General features: G+C 40.4%; 1 protein-coding gene across 3 annotated transcripts in view; it reads left to right on the top strand.

Annotated features, from left to right (window-relative positions):
* Nucleotides 1-19,123, top strand: part of kif7 (kinesin family member 7) — a 34,334-nt gene that overhangs the window by 2,194 nt on the left and 13,017 nt on the right. For 2 of the 3 annotated variants that reach the window (XM_051650282.1, XM_051650289.1), the window contains exons 3-10: nucleotides 896-1,096; nucleotides 3,192-3,579; nucleotides 4,429-4,969; nucleotides 5,857-6,000; nucleotides 15,410-15,607; nucleotides 17,185-17,336; nucleotides 17,429-17,556; nucleotides 17,691-17,852. In XM_051650282.1, the coding sequence (XP_051506242.1) occupies nucleotides 896-1,096; nucleotides 3,192-3,579; nucleotides 4,429-4,969; nucleotides 5,857-6,000; nucleotides 15,410-15,607; nucleotides 17,185-17,336; nucleotides 17,429-17,556; nucleotides 17,691-17,852 (1,914 nt within the window). The remainder of the gene's footprint in view (nucleotides 1-895; nucleotides 1,097-3,191; nucleotides 3,580-4,428; nucleotides 4,970-5,856; nucleotides 6,001-15,409; nucleotides 15,608-17,184; nucleotides 17,337-17,428; nucleotides 17,557-17,690; nucleotides 17,853-19,123) is intronic. The other variant, XM_051650297.1, reaches the window with a different exon arrangement.

Here is a 19,123-nt window from a genome sequence, read left to right as displayed (position 1 = left end):
CTTTTGGCTGAATGTTAGGAGTGAATGTACTTGGCTGCATAGGAAAGCTATAGGATGCTCCCTTGCTCCCTAATTAGGAAATGACTTAACCTCCAGTGTGCTGTCTGTCTGCTGTCTCAGAACAGTTTGAAATGCACCTTATTTTCATCCTAACTCCATATACAGCCTCTGAAAGCAAAATATTTCAGGTTTTGGATGCATCCATTGATTCTTAATGTGCACAGTAAATATAGGATATTTGAATGAAAATGAGCCTATAGTCCATGTACATGGTCATTGTGTTTAACAACGAGCCATTTCACAATAAATCGATGACGTTTTCAAAATGGAATATTGGATGAAACTAGAGATTATACTGTTTTGACTCAACCAGATGGAGTTTTGTTGCCGTTTCTCCCAAAGATCATCTCAGCTGAGATCATCGCCTTGTTGTTTTGTCACATGACTCAGTGCATTGAAAGTTTAACCCTTTAATGATAGCCTAGAGTCTCCTGAACTGAGATCAATTGGTTTAAATAAAATTATGCATAGCCTATAGCGAAGCCAAAACGTAATGTCCACGCATGTGGACGCGGGGCCTCAGGAGGATATATGTGGAAGTGCATTGAATTATGACAGCTGATGTGTTTAGAAAATATATCAAAATTGTGCCTTTCTGGAGTTGCTTATAACATCTTATCAGCTGGGCTTCATCTACACTAGACATGATTCACAAGGTTTGGAAAGGCTTGTCTGTGTCTTGTTTAAATGCTTCCATGAGTTTACCCGTTTGTGCTGCCAGCAACACCTCCCCCGGTTCAGTTGCCACCGCATCCCTTGCCATCTGAGATCTTGCTTTTAAGCATTCTGCCTCACAGAGTTATTCATTAACCTGCTGTTGGTTTTTTGGCCACAGCCGCTTTTAGGGATGACGAACAGGGCATCATTCCCAGAGCTGTGGCCGAGATCTTCAAACTGCTGGATGAGAATGACCTCACTGACTTCTCTGTCCGAGTGTCGTACATTGAGGTTTACAAAGAGGTCTTCAGAGACCTTTTGGAGGTTGAGACAGCCAGTAAAGACATACATATTCGAGAGGATGAAAGGGGCCACATAGGTAAGTTGCGTGAGAAGAACTGATGCAAGATGGCTAAGAAGCTTCTTATGGAATGCTCCTATGTTGTTGCCATATAATCATGAACTTCCTATGTCATGCACCATTTTTTATTCAATATGAAGATTTCAGGTTAACATTTACATATAATTTACACTTCCGTTCAGAAGCTTTGAAACAAGAAGACATTTCTTTAAATGCATTGAATTGATCAAAAACACTATCTTAAACATATGTAATGCTGCAAATATCTGATGTCAAAGTCCCATTTTCAGCAGTCAATACTCCAGTCTGCTATGAAAATAATGTGTCACGTAATTCTGAAGAAACTGTCCTAATGTGGTACTCAAGAAACATTTATTTTTCTTTTTTTGTTAGAACACAGATGCTAAAGTGTTGAGCTCACTTGGTTTTAAAAAAAAAAATGGCCAAAAAGAAACAAATCCCTCTAGAAATGCATCAGTCTGTTGTTCTTTTGAGAGATGAAGGCTATTCACTTCTGTCTTGAGAATGAAGTGGACGGCCCAGGTGCAAAACAAGAGGACGAGTACTGTACACCAGAGACTAATGTTTGAGAAACAGACCCCTCACAGGTCTTAAACTGGCAGATTTATTGAGCAGCACATGCCAAACACCAGTTTCATCTGCAGCGGTAAAGAGAACAATCTGGGATGTTAGAGTTTTAGGCAGACTTTAAAAGAAAAAGCCACATTTTAAACTGGCAAAAAGAAGAAAAGGGGAGAATGTGCAAAATAACTTAAAAAGATTGAGTAGTAAATGATAAAATAATAATAATAATTTAAAAAATATTATTATGGGTGGATGAATAAAAGTTTGAGGTTTTGAGCTGTTGTTAGAAAATATTTGTTTGGGAAATCCATGAGAAGAGCCCTACAAGCTAATTACATATTTGAGTGCTGCAGAACACATAATGTTATGAAGATCGAGAATAAACTGACTGCTAGAATGCCTAAGGTGTCATTGCTGCAAATGTGGGATTCTTAAATGAACAAAGTTTGAAGAGCATTTATTTAAAGGAATAGTTCACCCAAAAATGAAAATTTGCTGATAATTTACTCACCCTCAGGCCATCCAAGATGTATCTGAATTTCTTTCTTCATCAAAACAGAATTTAAGACTTTTAGGGTTTCATTTCAGTCCTCCTCCTCTAAACAATACAGGTGAATGTACTCCATTATTTGACCGTCCAAAATGTATATTTAGGATGCATCAAAATAATCCACACGACTCCAGTCGACAATTAAAGTTCTTCTGAACGCAAATGATTGATTATTTTTAGAAACAAAACAATACTTATATACTTTAACTACAAATGTTCGCTTCTGTACATCTCTTTGACGTGCGCTCATAAGGGGGATGATGTAAGCTCGTTGGTAAGGTCACGTGTCACGTGGAGGAGGAGTCAGGAAGCGAATCATTGTTTACATAGTTTTTTTTTAATTATTATTATTTGGAAATGTTTATTTTTTTAATATTCTTTTGAAATTGTTTTGGACTGTTTTGGTTTGTGAACGGCCCAAGTTTCTCTTGTAAACAATGACATAGTCATTTTAAACATTATACATGTCTTTACCGTAATTGTTGATCAATTTAAAGCATCCGCGATAAATACATTTATTATTTTCTTTCACAAACAAAATTTTATAATGTTTCCAAACTTTGAACTATTGTAGTGTACATATACTGTAAGGAGAAGTGGATATCTTGGGTCCTGGCCACTATTTCACTCTTTTTCACCCCTTTAAATCAACTTTCAATGTTCACCAATTCATGGTAGAATTCATGTCAACTAATCTCCTATTACATTAAAAAAAAAAAAAAACGTATACAAATTACAGAATAATTGGGGGAAAACGTTTTTGATGATTTTTACGTCACACCACTCCACACTGCTAAAACTGCTTGAAATTTCATGTCACTAGCCTCCTACAATATCCCTAAGGAAAATTTTTCTGCAAAAGCATGCTTTTCCAGTATATAACAAGAATGTATCCCAAAGAAAAGGGATTTTTCATCAAGTCCTTTAGAATTAAAGCTTATTCAGGAAAACACAGACATCTTTTGTGTTTATTTGCAGTGCTTTGCGGTGTGAAGGAATGTGAAGTGGAGGGACTTGATGAGGTTCTGAGTCTCTTAGAGTCAGGCAAGACAGCCCGTCACACAGGGGCCACACAGATGAACCCCCAATCCAGTCGTTCCCACACCATATTCACTGTGCTTATGGAACAGAGGCGTGGAGGTTCTCGAGCAGCGAGTGGAACTTTGCAGATCCTCTCTTCCAAATTTCATTTTGTAGACCTGGCTGGATCAGAACGCATTCTCAAAACCGGCAACACCGGTGAGCGGCTCAAAGAAAGCATTCAGATCAACAGTGGACTTCTTGCTCTTGGAAATGTAATTGGAGCTCTTGGGGACCCTAAAAGAAAAGGCACCCATATCCCATATAGGGATTCCAAAATCACCAGGTACAGATTGCTTTGCTCATTTTGCTTAATGTTAGTTACAGTGTGCTTTCAAAAATAGTCTAACTCTAACCTTTTTGGCTTATTCGTAAAATAACTAGAAAGTAAGTAATGCAATTTTCATAAGAATAATCAAAAAGTAGCATGTGTGACATATAAAAATGAGACACAGCTGTATATTTCTTTACGCTATTTCAGATTTTTACTACATTGCTCAACTCTTGACCATATAGATTAGGCCAGGGGTTAGCAGCCTTTTGACATTAAGTGCTATTTAATTTTTTTCTTGTTAATCACTGTGTCATATCAGCCTGTAAAGAAACAAGTGCTTGTAACATTCCTTCAATAACAAAAATCGAGGTTACAGTGAGGCATTTACAATGGAAGTGAATGGCGACAATTTTTGGAGGTTTTAAAGGCAGAAATGTGAAGCTTATTATTTTTATAAAAGCACTTGCATGTATACTTAAGATAAAACTCAGGTATTATTTGTGCTGTAAAGTTGTTTATAGTTCATTTTAGGGTTTGTTGACATTAAGTTGTAAAATTGGCTATAAATTTACACAGAAAAGGTTATCACACTAAAATCATGTTAACACGCATATTGCTTAAGTCTTGTGGCTATACTTCTGAAATTCACTTCATTGAAACCCAGATTTTTACTTTTTTTTTTTTAAAGAAAAGGAGGGGCAAGTCTTCATTTATTTTTGTGGTAATCAGTATTATGCCACAATGCTGTCGATTGAGCTTAACTTGTATTGAACCCGGAATATTCCTTTAACCTTTTAAAAGCTTTCAAATTTGTCAAGCTGAATTACTTAGTGACTTACATGCATTCCTTATTGTTGTCAGGATCTTAAAGGATTCTCTTGGAGGCAATGCCAAAACACTCATGATTGCTTGCATAAGCCCCTCCTCTTCAGACTTTGATGAGAGTCTAAATACACTTAATTATGCCAAGCGGGCTCGTAACATCCAGAACCAGGCCACGGTCAACTGCCGGGGGGAGCCAGACCGCGTCGAGGGCCTTGAACTTCAAATCAAGGCACTAAGACGAGCCCTTGAAAACCGCCAACGCTCTGAAACCCGCATCATCACTCGCTCTGACCCTCAAAAGAGGCTTCGACCCCTTGAATTGGACATGAGCAAGCTGCAAGCAGAGAGCACTCACTACAGGACATGCACGGATTCAGCCTACAGGCTTTTTACAGAACTGCAGGGGGAAGGGACTTTGAATGCAGGTCAGCTCCTGCGGGTGAAAGAGTGGCTTTGCGCTGTAGAGGAGGAGCGTAGCGGCCTTACCTCAGCATCAGGGCTGGACAGCGGCATAGAAAGCAGCTCTACTGAGGACAGTACAGCACTCAAAAAGGGACGCGCAGCATTGAATAACCAGGTATGCTGCAGGTAGCTCCTTTTGGAAAGTTATTTTTGTGTAAATACTTTTTAAGGGTAATGATTATATACCTTGATATAAAATTAATAGCGCTTGCAGTTAGGGCTTGGGCTGCACAATTGAGTAAATAAATAAGATTACATTTACAGCTGCCATAATTAACTAATCTTGAAAAGTTACAGACTATCACAGACATGTCAGTTTCTGTGTAATTTATTAAAAATGTGAAGATTTTCATCTTCATGTTTTAATGTACTGATTCATAAAACAGCAATAAAGTCATTTAGAGACATAGCTCTCAGCTTGTTTTGGATGTGTAGCCTACATAAAGAAGATGGCTTTCATTTACTCCACACAATGTTGCTCCACAACTTCTATTAATCTAAATTTCCATAATCGCCTTTGCAGTATAAATTGAAAAATTTGACTGTTATGATTTTTTTGTTATAATCGTGCAGCCCTACTTGCAGTATTACTATTAGTCATACTTGGAAAACAGAGTTGATTTGATTTGAGCAACCCCCTAACCTGAAGTATTAGTCTTTGTCATGTAACTTGTCCCTCACTGTTTGTGCTAAAGAGCCCCTAAATCATGTGGCTTTTAGAGGAGTGGTGTGTTATTACTTCTCTAAGTGATAAAACTTAAAATTGTCGAGCCATATCCTGGAGCAAGTGTATGAAAGAGTCTTGGGAGGTATGTTCTTTTGACTTGGGCCAGAGGACTCCAGCATTGTGGTGGCCGGTTTTTAATGGGCAAGCACCACTCATCTTTTCTGGAGAAAATGTAAAAAAAACTAGTTCAAATTCTGAAATGCCTTAATGTCACTATGCATACTTTGTGAATGTTTACACAATTCTCACGGCAGTGGCATTTATTTGTGCCAAAGGACCCCGACCATGTGAAAACAGATTGGAGTGGCGACAGAGAGGACTACATTTCCCAGCTCCAAGCCCAGATACAGCAAATAGAACAAGAAAATACTGACTTCTTAGCTGCCCTAGAGGATGCCATGGAACAATACAAACAACAGGTGTGGGAATGAAAGAAAGTCTTTACCACAGTCTCTGTGTTTACAGTTATGTTTAGTTTTTTTAAATATTATTTACATGGAGCACTCTGCCCCCTCATGGGCGTTGCCGTATTGACTTCATGTGACCAACTTTGTCATGCAATTGACAGTTACTACTACTACTACTGCTACTACTACTACTAATAATAAGCTCCCAATGCACAGATTAAGGACAAATGCAGTAACATCAAGCGCAGAGCACAAACAATGTGGAGGAAGTTGAGAACACACTTGTGCTTCACTGTGTTATTGTTGATTTGTGTGTGTAAATATACACTGGCGGCCAAAAGTTTGGAATAATGTACAGATTTTGATCTTGTGGAAAGAATTTGGTACTTTTAATCACCAATCTGGCATTCAACTGATCACAATGTATAGTCAGGACATTAATAACATACAATTTGAAAAAAAATGTTCAGAACTTCTTAAACTACTTCAAAGAGTTATCATCAAAAAATCCTCCACATGCAGCAATGACAGCTTTGCTGATCCTTGGCATTCTAGCTGTCAATTTGTCCAGATACTCTGGTAACATTTCACCCCACGCTTCCTGTAGCACTTGCCATAGATGTGGCTGTCTTATCGGGCACTTCTCATGCACCTTACGGTCTATCTGATCCCACAAAATCTCAGTGGGGTTAAGATCCATAACACTCTTTTCCAATTATCTGTTGTCCAAAGTTTCTTTGCCCACTCTAACCTTTTCTTTTTGTTCTTCTGTTTCAAAAGAGCTTTTCTTTGCAATTCTTCCCATGAGGCCTGCACCCCTCAGTCTTCTCTTTACTGTTGTACATGAAACCGGTGTTGAGTGGGTAGAATTCAATGAAGCTGTCAGCTGAGGACATGTGAGATGTCTATTTCTCAAACTAGAGACTCTGATGTACTTATCCTCTTGATTAGTTGTACATCTGGCCTTCCACATCTCTTTCTGTCCTTGTTAGAGCCAGTTGTTCTTTGTCTTTGAAGACTGTAGTGTACACCTTTGTATGAAATCTTCAGTTTTTTGGCAATTTCAAGCATTGTATAGCCTTCATTCCTCAAAACAATGTTTGACTGACAAGTTTTTAGAGAAAGCTGTTTCTTTTTTGCCATTGTTTGACCTAATATTGACCTTAAGACATGCCAGTCTATTGCATACTGTGGCAACTCAAAAACAAACACAATGTTAAGCTTCATTTAATGAACCAAATAGCTTCCAGCTGCGTTTGATATAATGGCAAGTGATTTTCTGGTACCAAATTAGCAGTATAGCATGATTACTTTAGGATAAGGAGTTGGAGTGATGGCTGATGGAAATGGGGCCTGTCTAGATTTGATCAAAAATGACTTTTTTCAAATAGTGATGGTGCTGTTTTTTACATCAGTAATGTCCTGACTATACTTTAAGATCAGTTGAATGCCACTTTGGTGAATTAAAGTACCAATTTCCTTCAGAAACAACAAAATCTGTACATTATTCCCAACGTTTGGCCACCAGTGTGTGTGTGTGTGTGTATGTGTATATATATATATATATATATATATATATATATATATATATATATATAATAATTATTTTTTTTACACATCAGCAGATTGACTACCCACACCAAGGACTGAATGAGCCAATGATGGCTTTGTAACATCCAGTCTGTAAAATCAGACAAAAGTGTGAGGCAATTTGCAGCTGAACAAATGTCCTGGACTGAAATGCCCTTAAACAGCGCCCACTAGGTAGCCATGCCTCTGGAAGAATGAGCTCTCAAGCCCTCCAGAGGTTACAACCCCAGACTGTTATAGCTTAATAGAATAGCTTCCACTACCCAATGAGACAGGTGCTGTCATGATATGGGTCTGCCTTTATAAGAGTCAGCCCAAGAAACAAAAAGCTGATTATTCTTCCTCAGTACCTTGGTTCTCTCCACGTACAAACGTAGAGTACGAACTGAACACAGACAATTAAGCCGCTCGTCCTCCGATGAGGAAAACAGCAGCTGGTGAAAAGCCAGCAAGTCCACCGGCTTACAGCTGAGCGCAGAGTCGCTCACCTTAGACACAAAGGCTGGATTCATTTTAAGAGACACTCTCGACAAATCCACCGCAAAGCACCTCCAATAGTGATGTACCGACAAAGCATGGACTTCAGTAAACTTGCTTCGCGGTCATCAGAGCCAGTAACAAAGCTGCCTTTAGTGAAAGGAGCTTCAATTCCATACTTTCAAGTGGCTCAAAGGGAGGCTGAGAAAGCGCCTTCAGAACCACGGACAGATCCCATGACGGAACTAGCAGTTTTGACCAATATGGCAGGGAGATAAACCTTGACGGTAGAAAACCTTTATCCAAAAGTTCCTGAAGAAAACACAAAACATCTGCCATGAACATAAAAATGGAACAAATGTCTGTGTGCACACCACTTCTCAAACACACTCCATTTCCGATTGTATGCGGATTGCGTTGAGGCAGCCCTCACGCTCTGAATCGTTCCAATCACCCTTGGGGGTAAACCCATGACACTCAAATTTAGCCTCTCACGGGCCAAGCCCAAAGAGCTACTTGGTCCGGTTCGGGTGAAATATTTCCCCCGTGCTTGCGAAAGCAAGTCCCTGCACAGTGGGAGGCGCCAAGGCTGACCGTACAAGAGTTGTATTATTTCTACCAGCCACAGTTTTCCCGGCCAGTACAGGGTGATCAGTATGACTGAGTGACTGTATTCTCTTACTCTACTTAGAGTTGAAATGATTAAACTCAGAAGGGAAAATGTGTCAAGTAGCGCTTATGGCCACGGATGCGCTAGAGCATCCACACCCATAGGAGAACCATCTCTCATCAGAGAGAAGAACATAGGGCAATGAGCGTTTTAGTGCTATGCGAAGAGATCTACGGCAGCTTGCCCGTATCTCTCCCACAGCTGACTCACCACCTGAGGGTGAAGCTTCCCCTCTCCGTACAGAGGATTCCCCCTGGAGAGGAGATCCGCCCCTGTATTCCTCACTCCTGGAACGTGCGTCGCCTGCAATGAGAGCGCGCGCACACCGCTCCACACAGTCAGCTTTTGTGCATGGCTGTGAAGTCGCTGTGAATGCATGCTCCCTTGTCTGTTTATGTATGCCACTGTTGTCTTGTTGTCCGATCTGACTAGGGCATGGTGGTTAGTAACTCCAGAAAGTTTATGTGCGCGTCGCGTAGTGACACAGGCCAAACCCCATTCACTATTCTGCCTTCGCACACCCTGCCCCAACCTGTGAGAGATGCGTCTGTCATCAACACTTTCTTCAGAGAGACTGCCCCCAAAGGGATTCCCCTGTGAAGGAAAGCGGGGATTCTCCAGTGACAGAGCAAGCATCCCCTCTGACGTCACTGTCACCCTGCGATTTAAGTGACTGCGAGGACACAAATGCTGCATTGCTATCCAGTGCTGAAACTCTCTCATTCGCAGTAGTACCAATGGAATGACTGACGCCGTTGAGGCCATCAGACCCAGTAGGTGTAGACACAGTCTGAATGAGACTTTTTTCCCTCTCTGTAAAGGACAAACAGCTGCAAATCGATCCGATGCACTCCTCTGACAGAAACGCTCAATACAGATCGGAGTTTAATCTGAGACCCAGATATATTATTTCCTGCGAGGGCATCAGACAGCTCTTTGTCTCGTTTATTTTGAAACCAATGCTCTCTAAATGAGACACCAGTGCTCTCATATCTATCTCTGCTTGCTGCCGCGATGGAGCACAGAACAGTAGATCGTATAGTTAAGCGGATACTCTGAAACCCGTTAATCTCAGCGCAGTTAGCACTGCTTTCACACACTTGCATGACACTCTCTGTGCTAATGACAGCCCGAAAGGCACTGTCAAAAGTTTGTAGGCTACTCCCTGATAAGCAAACCTTAGGAATTTTCTGTGTGATTGGTAAACGGCAATGTGAAAATATGCGTCTTTCAGATCAACTGAGGCAAAACAGTCTCTGGGATGAACAAATTGAGAGAGTGTTTTGAGTGTGAGCATTTTGAATTTGTACCTTCTGAGGTGTTTGTTGAGGTTCCGCAAATCCAGAATGGGACGGAGACCTACCCCTCTCTTGGGGATGACTAAATACCTGGAGTAAAAACCTTGACAGCTGACTTCCACCGGCACCATCCTTGTAGCTCAGCAAATTGGCTATTTCTTCCTCCAAAATCTGAGCTGACTCCATGTTGAAGAGAGGTGGTTTTACAGCAAATTGCAGGCGATAACAAGCAGAGAGGGGCCCGCTGTTGCTCTCGCTCACCAATGGTGCTGCGGCACCATCTAGTGGCGGAGCTGGAGATTGCAGCTCTAAATTGGACATTACTTGGGAGCTTTTTATGTTTATTGTCACATTGCTGTGCCCTAGGGCCACTGTCTGGATGCACAGAGAATCGTTTTATTTTTGTATTTATTTTCGTGCAAACTCTCCTCCTCTCTCTTTTCTGACCCCGTGGGTGGAGAGAGGAAATGCAAACTGAGAGGCACTTGGGGGAACTGGTGCCAACACTCTCCTTAAACTCTTTTTGTAAGAGCTGTGGAACACGAAACTTAGTTTTCCACCGGGGCATCTAGGAAGTCCGTCTTCTCTCTCTCAGACAAAGCTGACAAACCCACCCAAAGAGCCCATTCGCCCATGACGCCAAGACCCATGCTGCGGCCACAGCTCTGGACGGCTCCTCTTGACGTGCACAGGTTGAGATCCGCAATGATGCAGACCTCCTCCCACAATGCCACATCCGGCACCCCGGCACTCTACCCTCCCTAGCAACCGGGCCAATTTGGTTGCTTAGGAGACCTGGCTGGAGTCACTCAGCATGCCCTGGATTCAAATTTGTGACTCAAGTGGTGGTAGTCGGCATCAATACTCGCTGAACTACCCAGGCTCCAGCTATAACCGTTTTTAACTCTACCGAAAAAAATGCATAAACCCACCTTGACGTGCTGATTTGTACCCGGAGAAACAGTATCGACACAGCAGAAAAGTATATTCACTTCGACTGTGAATATAATCGCAAAAGAAAAAAGCCGCGCTCTGCGACATACCTGAATGGCTCGTCTATTGAGTGTCTTATATAGGGAGGTGGGGCTCCCTAATCACTGCTGTGATTGGTCTGTCAGCTGACAGACGTGGTGTCAATGCTTCCAGTGTTGGATACGCCTGAGGCGAATTCCCATAGTGAGATACCAAACGAATGTTAGAAAGAGAACGAGTTGTTTTCGCAGCTTGGTTTCATAAATGCATTTTTTTTTGTTTCGCAGTTTGAGTTCTGAAACAATCCGTATGTTTTTGTAGTACAATTAACTTTTATTTGTCAAAAGACAATCAATGACATTTTATATATAATAAATAGAGCTTTCAAAATTAACGCGTTAACGCATGTGATTAATTAAAGTTTAACACATACATTTTTCTTAATCGCAATTACCGCATTTACTGTTAATAAGTCATAAACCAGCAAAAAACACTGATGGGACTAGGGTGGAACCTTTGAAATGTGTCCGCCCCGAGTCATTGCACTGATGCACAAAGCACAACACACGAAACAGTGATGGGAAAGGACCTCTTAACGCTATTTGTATGTAAAAAAAACATGCCCAGATGGGACTTGTGACAGAAAGCAAGTATTTTGCAGCCTCTGTAAGGCACAATTTAATTACCACAGAAGCAGGTCAAGACTTAAATATCACAAAAACGCAGAATGAGACGTTGTCTGTTGCGCTTTTCATGTGGACGTCAAAGCAGCGCTTGATGCTGGCATTGACACCCTCATGTGAATCATGAATGCAGCTTCACGATTGCTGTAGCAAAGTGGATAGCAACAGTTTGCCAGGTGATTAATATTGCGGAGGATGAGGGTTTAAGAGATTTAATGCACATTGCAATGAATATGCAACCTGTGGGGGGACCAGTGATTTTAATTAGTCAACCTCCCACTTAGACTTTGGGAAACGTTTAATGTTACTTTAATTAGTGCTATTTTATTTTATGTTAATAAAGCATTATATTCTTACATATTGTTTTGCTTTGTTTCCTAAAAAGGAAATAAATGTATTTTGACAAGAAAATAAGCATATATAGTGTCAAATTTCAGCACTTTCAAAATCTGCGATTAATCGCGATTAACTATGAAAAATGATGCAATTGCGATTAAAAATTGTATTGACTGACAGCTGTAAAAATAAATAAAATATATAGTCAATTTGTTGTTTTAACATGTATTTACACCCACCCAAAAAAAAATAAGCATTTGGATTTACATAATCAGAGACTTAAGTTCATAAGTTCATTATTGCAATGATTAATATGTTTCAGCTGGCATCAGTTCTTTTAACCCTAACTAATGCAGTGTGTAGCTTCTCATTTCATAAACAACCATCAGAAGACGTATCCTGTGGTCGTAGAAAAGATGTTACTGTGTTTCAGAAGGGGCAAATTATTGGCCTGCATCAAGCAAAGAAAACAACTAAGGAAATTGCTGAAATCACTGGAGTTGGGTTAAGAATTGCCCACCGCATTATTAAAACCTGGAAGGATAGTGGTGATCCATCAGCTTCGCGGAAGACATGTGGTCAGAAAAAATCTTGAATGATCGTGATCGGAGATCACTAAAACACTTGAAGTCACATCGTAAAAAATCGTCAGTAGAACTCATGGCTATGTTTAATAGTGAAAGTAAGAGCATTTCCACACGCACAATATGATGAGAACTCGCAGGATTTGGACTAAACAGCTGTGTGGCCACAAGAAAGCCACTTGTTAGTGAAGCTAATCAGATAAAATGACGAATTTGCTTGGGAGAATAAAGATTAGACTGTGGCGCAATGGAAGAAAATCATGTGGTCTGATTTACCCTATTCCAAAGCAATGGGCATGTCAGAGTAAGAAGGGAAGTGCGTGAAGCGATGCACCCATCATGCATAGTGCCCACTGTACAAGCCTCTGGAGGCAGTGTTATGATCTGGGGTGCTTCACTTGGTTAGGTCTAGGCTACATTATGCAGCAATAAAATGAAGTCAGCTGACTACCTGAATGTACTGAATGACCAGGTTATCCCATCAATGGATTTTTTCTTCCCTGATGGCACAGGCATATTCCAGGATGACAATGCTAAGATTCATCAGGCTCAAATTTTGAAAGAGTGGTTCAGGGAACATGAGGAATCATTTTCGCACATGAATTGGCCACCACAGAGTTGTGACCTTAACCCCATTGAAAGTTTTTGGGGTGTGCTGGAGAAGACTTTACGGAGTGGTTCGACTCTCCTGTCATCAAAACAAGATCTTGGCCAAAAATTAATGCAACTCTGGATGGAAATAAATGTTGTGACTTTGTTTAAGGTTGTCAAAACAATGTCACGATGAATGCGCGCCGTAATCAAAGCTAAAGGCGGTCCAACGAAATATTAGAGTATGTGACTTTTTTTTGGCCATGCAGTGTATGTCTTGTTTTTTTAGCAGACACCTCTATCCAAAGCAAATTATGAATGAGAATAATACGAGCAGAAGCAATTATTTAGATTTGTGCTTTGAGACAACAGAGAATGGCCAGACTGATTTGAACTGACAAGGTCTATGGTAACTCAGATAACCATTCTGTACAATTGTGGTGAGAAAAATAACATCTCAGAATGCTATTCTAAGATGCGGGTTGGCATTGTTTTGGCGGCACGAAGGGGACCTACACAATATTAGGCAGATGGTTTTAATGTTGTGGCTGATCGGAATTTAAGCAGCAGCAATGGGGTTTCAAATGTTTATTGGTCAAAATAATTTTCAGGATGATTTTTGACCTGATGGTTACCTTAATTACTATATAAAAAAGAGATATTAAAGCTCATTTGTTTGTATATTCAGTTATTTTTCTGATTTTGTATATACACTCACTGAACACTTTATTAGCAACACTATGGTCCTAATAAAGTGCCCAACATGGTCTTCTGCAGTTGTAGCCCATCTGCCTCATGGTTCGACATTTTGTGCATTCTGAAATGCTATTCTGCTCACTACAATAGTACAAAGTGGTTATCTGAGTTACTGTAGCCTTTCTGTCAGCTTGAACCAGTCTGGCCATTCTCCATTGACCTCTCGCTTAAACAAGGTGTTTCCATCCGCAGAACTGCTGCTCACTGGATGTTTGGAAGTAAACTCTAAATTGGCTGATTAGATGATCGCATGAATAAGTAGGTGTACAGGTGTTGCTGTACTGTCCTAATAAAGTGGTCGGTGAGTGTATATTACCTATCTGAGATCATTTTGACAGTATCTCTGACCACAGAAATATTACAGAAACAAAAGCAGACAATAAAGCAAAGCCATTAGGGTTACAGATAGAATATGTGGCTGATCAGAGCTCAGGTCTGTTACAAATTGTTCGGCATGACCAATAAACACTGTAGTACTTTTTGTTCTGTTCTCCATTGTAACAAAATCTTATATTTCTAGTCAGAGTGGGATCTGTTTTTGAGAATCCAAGCAGTGTAGTGGTGAAATTCTGCAAAACCACCTCAATTATAAGAAACCCGCTGTGCTAATTATCTGAGCTCAAATAGAAGTCACAAGTGAGACGCAGTCGATAGCTAGTCTGTCACTTCTGACAGATGTTTCTGTCAATCACTAATATCAGAACTGTCAACCTTTCTTAGCTCATGAAAAATCTCTGAAAATAGGAACATTGTGTGGTCGTTGAGCAAGACAAATCTCCTGTAAAATACTTGGCTGGAAGAGGGAATGGAACCAGAGAGTTTTTGAAAAGCAGCAGGAGCTGCCCAAAATGGTTTAAAATGAAAATAAAATCCAATGCAATACAAAGGCTTGGTATTTACTATCGTCATCTGTTACTATGGGTACAGGCATTATTCAAGGTTGTCTCAGAAAAAGTAAAAGAAGAAGATTGACCTCGGTTAATTATACATGCAGACATTGTTCTAGATAAGAGTATAAGAAATTATGTAACAAGGTAATGTGGGCAAGGAGGAGGCGGGAACCAGACGAGCCATCCAAATAATGTTGAATGAAAACTTAAAAAGACATAAATATAAACATAAACACACACCACAGCTGCGTGTGGCTCTCTCTCTCGAACTGCCACATCCGGCTCGGCTTTATCCCTCTCCTCAGATGATTGGGGGGGCCGGCGATTGGTGCGCACTCACAGCCCTGCCCCGCCCTCCTCCTCATCACAAATTAATTATGTGTATAGATTTGCTCTAGTTTACCCACAAATCAGAATAAACATGCAGCTTGCATTTTTCTAATTTCTAAACCAGCACGATTACTACACAGAGAAAATAAGTGCAAACCATATAAGCCCTAAAACTGAGCTTTTGGGGGATTCCTTTTGCATTCTCGAGAGTTTATGATTGGTTTTCATTTTCTGTCTTTCCTAGAGTGATAAACTGCAGGAGCAGCAGGATCTAATAGCAGAGCTTTATAGTCTGTTAGCCCAGCCTGGTGGAGTGGGGCTGCTGCAGCTGAAACAGAGACCTCACACTGCTCCCATCAACTCACTACTACAAGCATCAGACTGCTCTGGCCGTCTGACTCCTCCCTATGACTGTGATGCAGGAAGAAGCTTCACCAGACAGGTAATTGATATGTTTTGATTTGTCTCCCAGCATTCGTGACCACAAACACCCATCAACTTTAATTAAAGGTGAAATCAACAGCTGCCGCCACTGTGGCTGAGCTGTTAGTTGTACACAAACGTCTTCATACATTTACCACATTGCCATATAATTCTGTGCTGACTCCACCCTAAGAATTTTAGACACAAACAAATTCAATCAGAGTGCTAATTGCCAAGGTTACATTGTGATTTCTTATTAGTCAACTAGATACCCTAAATCTACATTTGATGATTCTTTTTCAAGTCTGTTGTTTGTTTGACAAGGAGGCATTTGATGTAACATCTGTAGACAGAATTATTCATTATAGCAATAAGCCAAGGGAGGGCATGTTACAGTGGTTTTACCATGAGTAAGGGTTGTTCTCTGTGTCTTGCATAAAACCTCCTTAACCGTTACACATGCCCTCTTATGCCTTATTGCTTTTATAGCTAAATGATAAAAGACACCAATATTCAATATTTTAATTTATTATTATTATTAATAATAATAAGAAGAATTCTTCTGCCAAGTAATTTAGTTCATTAATCTAAGGCCTGTTTCACAAATACTGCATATGCAGGGCATGAGTGGTAGAGCTCCGTGACTTGGGCCAGGGCCAGTTGCGTTCCCACTGTCACTTCCGGGGCTTCATCGTACTTCCTCGGGGCCAATGGCCTTTGGCCATCTGATTACCCTTGGGCCAAAGAAGGCCAACTGGGGATTGAGGTAGGATTCAATGTCTAAGGTACTAATTTTCCAATTTTTAGTATCTAGCTACCAGCTTACCTCAACAGATCAGCAGAGAATGGAGAATCATCAGTATAGGTCAGTAGACGAAATCAGGGCTCTTCTGAATATTTGGGCTGATGAAAATGTCAGCTTGAGCTTCCCTCTTGCTTGTGAAAAGGGCGGACTGTGTGACGTTGACACCAGGGCGGCACATTAAGGGCGAGTTTAATGGCAATGCTGCAAAGCTATTGACCTGATAGTGGAAATGCAGATCGATTTGGTTCTTGCGGCTCGAGGTCCGAGGCTATCAGCCTCGGCTGACCAGTTGATAACCCTGGCTTGCACTGGCCCAATAGTGGAAAAGCAGCTATTGACAGGCTCACATAGAGCTTTCATACTTGTGAAAATGTTTCTGCTATATAATATAGATGCCACTCTACACAGAAAATAAAGTTATTTTTTTGGGTTACCGCATAAGTTTAAAATGATTATTGGCAAAAACAGGCTTGTGCCAAAACGAGCTTGGGACGCTTGTGAAAAGCAACACCATGCTGCTCATGTTCCCAGTGTGAATTCTGTATTCTGGTAATATTGGGTGGCGAAAAGAATATGTGCCGTTCACACCACAGAGACGCAGTTTGTGAAACGGGACTGTCTGTCGATGATATTGTTGATAGATACACTTGGCAAACTAATATAGAATTAGAATAATTTGTGGTCACAGGAGTGCATGCATCAGTTATTTTGGCTTTGAATGTGGCTCATATTGTAACCAAACCCTTTTGTAATGGCCATTTTTTTTTACCTTTGTGTGAACTGTTTCTTAGATCGGAATTGGTGCATCTGTAGACAGCAGCTCATTTTCAGACCAGTCACAATGGGGGAGTGGTGAAGAAAATACAAACTATGAAACCTTTGGGAAAGGAGTGAACCGAGATAGTGAAGATGGCCACTTCAAAGCTGGAAGAGACAAACGCAGGTATGGATGATAATGGTATTTAGCTAACATTGATAAGAAGGTCCATTAAGAAGAAATGTCCAAACATTTTATTATGGCATTGTTCTTGACAGATCCATCAATATTACCTGGATAAAGAAAGATGCTTCATCGCTCCAAGGACCCACTGCAGGTGCCAGGGCAGCTCTGCCTCAAGTAATTGGGCTTGGCCATCCAGTTGTACAATGCACCAGACGCACATGTGAGTTAAACATCTGTGAATACATTCGACAAGCTTCAGAGGTCTCAGTGTTTGTTTTAAGGAAGGGCACCAGCCCACATTTTTCCCTCCATTATTCAGTCAGGTCACTTTGACTATTTTGATCGATTCTCCAGCTTACAGCAGCAATGGCGAGAGCTCGGTGTGGGAGAGTGGGAGAGGTTTTGGAGGTGAGTTTTGCTCAGAGAGAGGGCTTCTCCAGGCCCAGCAGAAGATCAGAGAGCTCTCGATTACCATCCGGATGAAAGAGGAACTCATTAAAGAGCTGGTCAAAACAGGTGAGGCCAGAAGCATCCTGCTCGCTCAGATTGAGTGGGTGTCAGATTTTTGAGCCAAGTGGATTTTAAATGCAACTTAACCCTCATGCACTGTTCAGTCATTTTTTACCAAAATCAATTTTGTTTCTTCAATAAAACTGGTTTCCTTTATCTGAGGGGCACGAGACTTGGTGACTTTTCGTCCATTTGATATCTGAACACACAAAGAAACTGGTGTTGATTTGATCAGTCTGAGTGGCAGGAAACTGGCTTGTACTGTTCCTGGTCAAAAGTGACCACCATAGGAAATTAATGGGAAACGCTAAAGATCACAGATTTTTGTTTTCATGATTATTATATAAAATCTAAAAACAGCCACAATGCAGAAAAAAACATGCAACATGCAAAGCCCAAAATACTTTAGTGCTTTTACATGATTTAATTTAGAGTTGTTACATTTCTTTCATAACAATTAAAAGAATTACACGTTTATTTTTTCCAGTAATAATCTTTGATAATTATTGTAGGTTAGAGGAATGTTTGTATTGTGGTAGAAACAATTCACAAGTCAGTCCAATCGAGTTGCATGTTCCGTAGATCATTTGCTTTAAACAGACAATTATGTAATCTACCCATCCTCATGTTGCTCAATTCATATAGCTTATTTTTCTTCTTGGAAACACTGAAGGTGGTATTATCATAGTGTCAAATCCACTCATTTACATAGTACAAAAGTGCATGTCTGTCAAGTTGCAGTTTTAATTTGTTTGTTTAAATTTGAAAAAAATATATATTGTGCCGGAATTAGGACCTGATTCCCCTTACACACTTAGCATAAAGTGTAGCACTAGACCTTTTTCTAGTCTTACAAAAAACAAAAAAAAATTCTATGGTCATGTCCTGTTTAATCTAAGGCATGTGTGCCAGTGAGCCAGGACTGCCACTGGCATATAAGGAATAATATACAGTCAGTCGGTCATCATCGCAAAATAATCCCAGACGAGGTGATCAGAGCCCTGGCATGAAGCACAAGACTGGCTGACTGCACATTATCCCACTTATTACATGTCTACTCACCAAATAAACAAACAATTGAGGTGAGCTATTTGGGTTGAAATTATTTTGTTAAATGAGAAGAGACCTCAGAATTGATACGAGAATCAGGAAACTAGCATATCTTTGCAGAAAATCAGTTGCCTGAGACAACGGTCAATTACACAGATTAGAGGTTATTGCACAGTATTGATCATTCAGAATCAAGCATTCCAGAGAGCATAATAAATATTATAACT

This window comes from Myxocyprinus asiaticus, chromosome 2 (assembly GCF_019703515.2).
Source record: "Myxocyprinus asiaticus isolate MX2 ecotype Aquarium Trade chromosome 2, UBuf_Myxa_2, whole genome shotgun sequence".
In the NCBI taxonomy this organism is placed as follows: Eukaryota; Metazoa; Chordata; class Actinopteri; order Cypriniformes; family Catostomidae; genus Myxocyprinus; species Myxocyprinus asiaticus.
The sequence above is the reverse complement of the archived record's forward strand: the minus strand, read 5'-3'. Positions and strand labels throughout refer to the sequence as shown.